Genomic DNA, 9,578 nt, shown 5'->3' on the forward strand with positions numbered 1-9,578 from the left:
AATCCTTGAATGAAATTTTTTATTTAATCATTTTACTCTATCAAAATTTTAAATTAATCTCTTTTCTATAATTCGTATAAATCAATCTTCATCATTTTAAAATTTATTAATTAATATTAGTTTAAGTATTGATACTATTAAAATTTCTCTATTAAAATTTCTCTATTAAAATTATGGTGACATGACATTTACCAAGTTGACGTAAAAAATATTTTGATAAGGTAACATTGATGAATGCTTACATGGTGTTAATCAGTACCGTTGTGAAAATTTTTAGATTTTAAATGTCAAATAAGTTTTCATTCAATTTTTTTTTTTTACTTGCAGAATTTTTCTTTTTAATCCTGGTTTGCATCTATCAACCACTTCATAATTTTTGCCATTAACACCCCACCAATCATTCGATTAAAAACAAGCAAATTATAAGCAGGTTCAGTTAGAATCAACATCAAGGTATTGGCAACTTTAAGACCATTTTCAAAAGCCATATGTTTCAGAAAATGGATGTAGAGTTGAGAGTTATAGCTGCTCAACCCAGTTTCAGGTACCCTTCATCTTTCTAATGCTATAGCTGCATTTCAAATTATTTTGTATCATTGATTTTTGTTTGTGGATTCTCTGGCCTTTGCTTACAGCTTTGGTGGTGCATATTCGCCCCCATGAGATGACCCCAAATTTGAAGTCCTTCATTATCTTTTCTTCATCTCTCTTTGTTCTGTTTCTAGCAATCTCTTTTAGTTTCAGCAGAACAAACTACCACAGAATCCAGCAATTGAAATTAAGCCTCAATTCACGCCACCCAACTTTCTTTCAATCCCTTCTATCATTTCTGCTCAAAACCCCAAATCCCAACCGATCCCACTCCCCAAATCCCATTTCCAGGGCCTCTCACTGCGTTCTATGGATGGCTCCCTTCCTTTCAGGTGGTGGGTATAGTTCAGAAGCATGGTCTTATGTTTTAGCACTCAATGAATACATGAAAAGTCTCGAAAACCCCAGTTTCAAATTGGCTATTGACCAACATGGTGATTTGGAGTCCCTAGAATTTTGGGAGGGATTGCCTCAAGATATCAGGAACTTGGCAATTCGGCTTTATCAAACAGAATGTAGAATAAATGAGACCATTGTGGTTTGCCATAGTGAGCCTGGTGCTTGGTATCCCCCATTGTTTGAAACCCTTCCATGCCCTCCAACTGGTTATCATGATTTCATGTTTGTCATTGGCAGGACCATGTTTGAGAGTGATAGACTAACTTCTCAACATGTTAAGCGTTGTAATAGAATGGATTCTGTTTGGGTTCCTACTGATTTTCATGTGTCTACATTTGTGCAAAGTGGGGTTGATCCAGCTAAGGTTGTGAAAGTTGTGCAGCCTATTGATGTGAAGTTCTTTGATCCCTCCAAGTATAAGCCATTGGACATTGCTTCCAAAGGGAATCTGGTTTTAGGTGCAAGGATTCCTAATTCCAATCCTCGAAAGGAGTTTGTGTTCTTGAGTGTCTTTAAGTGGGAGTTTAGGAAAGGATGGGACGTGTTGCTCAAAGCATACCTGAGAGAATTCTCCCGTGATGATGGGGTGGTTTTGTACTTGTTGACTAATCCTTATCATTCTAATAAAGATTTTGACAACAAGATTGTCCAATTTGTTGAACATTCTCACATGGAAAAGCCAGCTAATGGGTGGGCTTCTGTGTGTGTCATTGATACCCACATAGCTCAGGTCGATTTGCCAAAACTGTACAAGGCAGCTGATGCATTTGTGCTTCCATCAAGAGGAGAAGGATGGGGGAGACCTATTGTGGAAGCCATGGCAATGTCTTTGCCAGCAATAACAACTAATTGGTCCGGGCCTACTGAGTATTTAACAGAGGAGAATAGCTACCCGTTGCCAGTGGATAGACTGAGCGAAGTAACGGAAGGACCATTTAAAGGGCATTTGTGGGCTGAACCATCAGTTATTGAGCTTCAAGCTCTTATGAGGCATGTGATTAGTAATGTGGAGGAGGCCAAGGCTAAAGGTAAGCAGGCGAGGAAGGACATGATCAGAAAGTTTTCTCCTGAAATTGTTGCAGGGATGATCACAGGCCATATACAAAATATAATTGACCAATGACAAGATGATGTCATGTGGTGATTTATGCACAAAGTATACTTGAGATTATGCTTCAGTTGAAGATTATATGATAAGTACTGGTGATTTTATGAGTTCAAGCCAACTAAAGCAGTTTGCAAACGTAGTCTATGTTTGATAGCTTTTCTTCTTTATGGCATGCATTTTGTAAAACATTTCATCCCTTCGACAATGGAGACCAGATGAATGAAGAAATGCTGTCATTTGAAAGATGCCGCTGTTTGTAAGTTGATGTATCCTCGCAGATTCAAGATATTTCCTTTTTAAGTTCTCAAGGTTCCAATCTCATTTTGGTTTTAGAGGCTACTTCAGCAAGTCTAATTATTAAAGATGATTAATAATCCTTAGATGATTATCCTTTTTTTTTTCTTTCTTCTGATTTGATATGTTTATATCATTGTTAGCCACCGCTGGTTAACATACTCAGGTCCGAGCAATGATTTTTCCATATACTGATGCAGTACTGTTATGTATACATAGTACTTGCTCAATGTAGTTGTGAAAGACACCATGTTAAAAGAATTGCTCATTATTAACAAAGGTTATGCATAATTTGTTTGCTTGGAAATTCTGGATTGTTGAACTTTCAGGAATCCCAACTGTTTTTGGCTAGCTTTGTGAACTTGATCAAGGGCATGTCATTCTACCGTACCAATCATGTGTAGTCCAGACAACATTGCATTAGAACTGTGTAATTTTTTCAAGCAGAGAAGACATTCCCTGCAATTGAGATATCAGATCCACACAAGGAAAAATGGATGCCATTTGGTGACACCCAAGTAATAAACCCCCAACTTATTGTATCCAACTATGTTACTCGGCAGGTAAGAAGTGGAGCTGCAAAGTATTTGCAATTCGACAGGATATTATTGGAGGTAGGGAGCAAAAACTTCCAAAACTTTCTTATAAACAGGTTTCTTGAAATCCACTGCCTGCAAAATGAGAAATGAACAGAAACTATTAAATAAACAAAGGAGACAAAGCTAATCGACCTATAATTGATACAAAATGTTAAGAGTGAGAAGCACTCACGAGCTCAACTATTTGTTCTGGTGTCATCCATGACCATTCACCAAACTCAGGTTTCTCAGTCCCATCACCCAAAAGATTAATTTCTTCCTCCTTCCCAGTGAATTTAAGGAGAAACCTGTTTGTAATGGTCAATTTAAAAAGAAGTCAACTTAGCTTGAAATATCAACAACAAACAGTTACCTTTACAAATTATAACTGAAAAACAATAGTTGGTGGACAGGTCACTTTTGGAACCAGTGCTAGCAAGCGCATATTAGCATTGCAGAATAAACTATAAAACCTTCTTTGAAGTTGCTTCTGCTCTCTACAAAAATCCAATTCAGATCAAACAGAAATGACTAGTCCAAGTTCACTGATCAAAAGTTGAGTTGAACAATGGCTGTAGAAGACAGACAAACAAAACACAGGCCCACATATTGCTTCTACTACCTACCGAATCCAATTCAGAGCAAAATAAAAAGACTGCTCTTAGTTCACTGATCAAAAGTTGAGTTGTGTGATGGCTGTGTAAGACAGAGACACGCACATACATGGACATAATTGCATACATAAATACATACATGTATACTTTTGGATAATTGGGGTTTATTGATGCATAGTTAGACATTAATACCCTTAATCACTTGTTGCCTCAATCTCTGCCAACCTAATACAATCACTTTAAGTTTTGTCTTTCCATCCTATGTATTATATCACAAACTACCTACATTTAAGGCTAATCCAAGCACTCACCACTTTTGAGCTTGACCTTTCCAGTCTGAACCCCATTGATGTTTCAGTTTTTCCCTAACTTCTGGTGGGAAGTCATATGTCAGCCAATATGGTGCCTGCATGGCAGAACCAATAAATGGACATCCTCCAGGTAAGACATGAATAAGAAATGCCCAAAGTGCAGAATTCAAAAGAAATGGAGAAAAGTAGAGCTCAATAACATATGCAAAGCAATATATTTGGAATACTTATACCATAAAACTCAAGATCCAACTAGCTGCCAATAATATAATATGAAGATAAACATGTCAGAGTTGGAGTGTTGGACTTCTATGTATGTGTGTAAAATGGAGTTCGACATTAGTACACAAGGGAGAAAACCTCTAACCAAAATACCACTAAGACCTTTCTCACTGTTCATGTAACTACTACCAACAAAAGCACATAAACCCTAGATTTTCTTTTAGTTTTTTGTTTTTAGGTTGAATCTCTATAAAGAAAGGAATAAATACCAGTTATTTCAGTCTGTTACAAGTATTAATACAAGAATTGTCAGCATTTCTTTCCTTGGTACCAAGAATGCTCCAACTGAACTTTTCTCACTGAATCACAGTCTAACCAAATCTATCCAAAAAGCAGGCTGACAGCAGGTTATCCTGCCCATCAAACCATTCCAAAGTCAGCAATATCCAGCCTTTTTTTGGCATCATACTCTATTTTACGGTTTTATTATCATCAGTTAAGTCACACCTTAGCCTAGCATCATTAAGTGCTTGTTTGGCCTGGCTTTTTTTCAGCTTATCTACCTCTTAAAAGAAAAAGCCAGGCCAAACAGAAATTTGGAAAAGCTCTTAAAAAATAAGCAGCTTTTTTTTAAAGAATAAAATTTTGAAAAAAAGAGCTTTAGAAAAAGCTCCAGAGAGGAGCTTTCTCTTATCTTTTTTTAAAAACACGACTCTTTTTTAGGAAAAATTTTCTTTTTGTTTCAAAAATGTCCTCATCTACTAAAAATAATTTTAACATTATCTGTTTTTATTTTTATATGATTTATTATTAATTACAAACTTTATGTAATATAAAAATACTTTTTATATTTTTTATAAATAAAAAAATAAAATTAACTTGTTTCCATTATGAACAAAGAAGTTTGTGATTAAAAGAAAATTATTTATTAAATACCCTTTTATGGTAATTTTAATCAAAATTAAAACTTATATACATTATTTTGTCAAACAACTTATTTATAAAAAAGAACTTATAAAAGTAAATTTACCAAACAGATTTAGCTTAATTTTAAAAACTATTATTTTTCATAAGAGCTTCAAAATAGCTTTTAAGCTAAAAAAAAGCTAAGCCAAACAGGCTCTAAGTTCCAAAGAATGAGTGTAAAGTAAAGATTGAGAAAATAGAGTGATGGTAGGAGCATTGATTTCATCCAAATAGTCAATTACTTAAATACACACACCAAATAATCCATATTTGATAATTCAAAAAGCTTTGTGCCATTTCTTTCCAAACCAGTTAGCTCTTAGAGAGACTGATTGTCAAATTTTGGGTGTCAGCACATCCAGTATTGCTAAGCCATCAATCAAATACCTGATTAATTGTCAAGATGATGATGACCCCTTTGTATTTATCCATGCACAGAGAAATTTTTGTGACTTGCTCAGTTTTCAATTTGAAATGTGTTTTCAAACATCAATTCTAGGGGCTACCAATACATTATCACTGATGGACTAGAGATAAGAGCCCACATAGACTGTTAGGTTTCAAAGCTTATTAATTTGGAACCAGCTTTAAAAAGTGTCTGGTCAAAGAATAATAGTAAATGAAATTATTCCCCATATCAAAACTACAAACTTCAATCCTACCCCAAGAAGCTGTTTGAAATAGAAGATATTCAATCTATACAAATAAATAAAGTTAGTGGCTGAGTTTAGTGTCACAAGGCAATTACCATATACTTTTAAAGTCACATTTGTGCCCATTTTTTCTCCAATCTAAAAAACCTTACATTCAGTTACTCCTACTCCTCTGTTTTATATTTTCAGATAACTATAAATCCTTATATTTGTTCCTTCTTTTAAAATTTACCCAAATAATAAAATCATTCATTATTTCACCCACAAATTGGGTGTGCATAGGACTAGTATCTTGAAGACTAAATAATCAGAACATTCAGACTTTCTTGAATTTCTATTATATTTCCTAGAAGAAAATGCAATCTAAAAGCACTTAAACCATCCCCCCTAGCATGCGTGCAGGAGCCTCCTCAACTAGTAATCCCAGCAAGAAAAAGAGAAAATACCAACCCAATTCATGAGAGAAAAAAAATAAAGGAGATCTTAAAACAAACCTCTGCAAGAACTTCTGCTGAGCTAACACCAGTTTCTTCCTTTAATTCTCTGAGGGCAGCAACTTTTGGATCTTCATTGTCATCAATCCCACCCTGTGCATCATTAAATCTCATGTAATGCAACTTTTTCTAAAATTTTATATTCATCAAAAGCTCCTAATGCAATAGAACTTGAAGTTTTGAAGTGTAGATAACTGCAATATACAGCTCTTTAATTCAAAAGGCACAACTTCTAAAGTAAAGTGGGCCATGAGGCGGGAGGCACCTGAGAATGTTATTCAAAAGGACCCAAAGATGATGAAGGAAGAAAAGGAGCCACTTCAAACGAAATCAAATGATTACGAGTTAGACAATGAGATAAAGCCAAGAGAGGAGAGCACTTAGAGAATGCATTTTGAGTACAGGAAACTCCATTGGTAGGAATTTCTCAGGGTGTATACTATAAAATCTCAAACACTCCTGATGGTTTTCTATTTTCACAACTCAAATGCAAGGACAAGTTGACAAAGAGCTAGAGAACTGTTACACGTCCTCTCACACAGGTGTAAATTTAAATCTCTGAAGAAAGCCACAAATAAAAGAAGGCAAATCCCCTGCAAGCGGTATCCTGCCAATTGTAGTCAACTTTATCCTAGGAATCTAATGAAATAAACCAAATTTTCCTGCCAATTTGGAGAATTGGAAACCTGAGAGTTTCAAGGGAAATGGAGGAGTAATAACATTTGAGGATCCCTCCTTTCCCTCCTAATTCTAAATTTATCCAAACAAGGGAGGGTTTCCCACTTCCCCTCCCCTGCCCTCCAAAGATTTGTTTTTATTAATGTAATCAAAGCCAGTCCAGTTAACTAGGAATACTGTTAGAAAGACAAACAATGTTAAAGAAACAAAAACATTGCAAGAAGAAACCTGTGGCATTTGCCAAGCATTTGGAATATCCAGCCTCGATGCAGAAAAAATCTACAAATTAAAAGAAGAAAAAAAGTTAAATGAATAAATTCACTGTCCAATATTAAACCCCAAAAAAACCTAAATCGAGAGGGAAAACAGCATATAATAAAGACCTTTTTTGAGGAATTGATGAGACAAATTCCCACATTTCTCCTGTAACCTTGAGGAGGAGCTTCCATGGAGGACGATGAACAGCAAGTGCGGCAGAATGGCGTTTGAGGATTCCGACGGTTGGTAAATTTACAGGAATAACAAGGGTATTCTGGGAAGAAAAAAGTGGGATTGGAAACAGGGAAACGATGGAGTGGTGCGTAAAGGAGAAGGGGCCGGCATAAAGCCATTCCCAGTTGCCTAAATGTTCTTTTCAGCTTCCATTTGCTTCGTCATAGAATAGGAGATACGGCACAATTAGTTGTTTAATAACTAGATAGTACAATTATCCACTAGTAAATTGAGAAAATTGTGAAAAATAATTTTTTTAATAAATTTACTTTAAAAATTACTTTTATTATAATTTTAATTATTTTTAGATAATTTTTAACATAACTAAACAAAAATACTCTTTAAACGATTTAATCCAAATTAAGTGATCTTTGTTTCTTTTTCCCTCTTATCATTTAGATAAAAATTTCAAAATTAAATCTCAATTTAGCTATCTCATCATCTAGCTCTTTAACGCTATCGGGGTCTATATCTCACAATCCAGTCCAACTCTTCAATGCCATCAGGGTCTATATCTCATCGTCCAGCTTTCAAACCTCATTGAGGTCTATATCGTCATTCAACTTTCTCACCATCCCAAAGTGCAGAGATGACATCAAGGTATTTGTTATGGGTTCTTAGGTTGATTTTTTTATATTCATAGAATACAAAAGTTGATGGATAAATTATATGATTTTGGAAACTTAAATGTGGCTGGGAGTAGTGAAATCAATCAATTTATAGGCGATACGTGAATATTTATTGGGCATTGCATCACTAGATATTAAGGTGTGTGATTGGATATTAGGCATTGCATGACTGATTATTAGGAATCGTAACTTATTTATTTGGCATTACGTGACTGAATATTAGACAATGTGGGACTCGATAAAAGGCATTGCGAGACTAGATTTTAGGAATTGCGTGAGTTGTGCATTGCGTGACGAGGTTGTAGGAATTGCTTGACTAGTTTGTAGGCATTGTGTGACTGGTTTTTGGTAATTACGTTGCTTTATCTACCTAATGTTGAAGTTGATTATCTACTAATTCAGCCTTCTTAATAACACATTCTGTAAAATTAGAAGAGAATTAGGAATGCTTAATAACCAATGCAACCCCCTTAATTCCACTTATATTGGTGTAAAAAACTCAACTGACACAAAACTCTAAAATTCTCTTTAAAGCACTTAATGCATCAATTTACAAACTAACCATATTCATCAGAAAACAAGCCTAAAACGATTGAACACCTTAGCATTCATGCCTATAAATAGAAGGTATTATTATCCATTTTAATCAAAATCATTTAAGGAAAAATCTCAAAATTCTCATGGCTTCCAAACATTCCAGAGGCGAAATTGGGAAAGGGGTTGCTGCTTAAGAGGAAGATATCCCCGACAATGTTGTAGCATTTTTAGTCAAGTTGATGGACCAAATTGAGAACATGAAGAAGGACATGGGTAGGTTGATGGATAAGGTGTTGCTTATGACAAAAGTCCTGAAGATAGAAATTATAGGCAATAACAAGATTCTAGCTAAAATTTATGAAATAGTAGATGAGATTAGAAAGAAATGAACCACAGTTCATATGTTGTATCATCTATTTTTTTCAACTAATGAATAAAAATATTGATTTATCTCATATTTTCCATAAAATGAGTTTTTGCCTTTAATTTCTATTATGCTAAATAACTTGTTTACTTACCCTAATTTCTTAATTTTCTATTTATATAAGAAAAGCAAGGGTATAATGACAAAAGTTGGAATATTATTTTATTTATAGGCATTAAGTGAATGGATATTGTGTATTGTATGAATGGATATTAGGCATTGCGTATTTGGTTGTTATGTATTCCATGATTGGTTTTTATGTGTTGCGTGACATAGGGCCAATGCGTGACTAGTTATTTTGGTATAATGTGAGTGGATATTAAGCATTGCGTGACTTATTATTAAGTATTGTGAGACTGGCTTATAGGTGCTACGTGATTTTGCAATGCATATCTTGTTTTGAGACATTTCTTAACTACTTTTTAGGCATTGCATGATTGGTTGTTTTGTTATGTATTCCATGACTTGTTGTTATGTATTGCATGACGTTGGGCCAATACGTGATTGGTTATTTTGGCATAACATGAGTGAATATTAGGCATTGAGTGACTTATTATTAGGTATTGCGAGATTGGCGATGCATGACTT

At 34.7% G+C, this 9,578-nt stretch overlaps 2 protein-coding genes across 2 annotated transcripts; one reads left to right on the forward strand and one right to left on the reverse strand.

Moving 5' to 3' along the window:
* The first annotated feature begins 375 nt into the window (after positions 1–375).
* On the forward strand, positions 376–2,699 carry LOC18586837 (UDP-Glycosyltransferase superfamily protein). Its single transcript, XM_018129403.2, has 2 exons — positions 376–544; positions 636–2,699. The coding sequence occupies exon 2, from the start codon at positions 665–667 to the stop codon at positions 2,111–2,113; it is 1,449 nt and encodes a 482-aa protein (XP_017984892.2). The 5' UTR covers positions 376–544; positions 636–664; the 3' UTR covers positions 2,114–2,699.
* Positions 2,700–2,745: 46 nt separating this feature from the next.
* NUDX26 (nudix hydrolase homolog 26) lies at positions 2,746–7,574 on the reverse strand. Its single transcript, XM_007010406.3, has 6 exons — positions 7,292–7,574; positions 7,137–7,187; positions 6,231–6,323; positions 3,896–3,990; positions 3,164–3,278; positions 2,746–3,063 (listed from the first exon to the last, which is right to left on the reverse strand). The coding sequence occupies exons 1-6, from the start codon at positions 7,517–7,519 to the stop codon at positions 2,998–3,000; spliced, it is 648 nt and encodes a 215-aa protein (XP_007010468.1). The 5' UTR covers positions 7,520–7,574; the 3' UTR covers positions 2,746–2,997.
* Positions 7,575–9,578: the final 2,004 nt, after the last annotated feature.

Source organism: Theobroma cacao, chromosome 10 (genome assembly GCF_053813885.1).
Source record: "Theobroma cacao isolate CCN51 chromosome 10, ASM5381388v1, whole genome shotgun sequence".
Taxonomy (NCBI): Eukaryota; Viridiplantae; Streptophyta; class Magnoliopsida; order Malvales; family Malvaceae; genus Theobroma; species Theobroma cacao.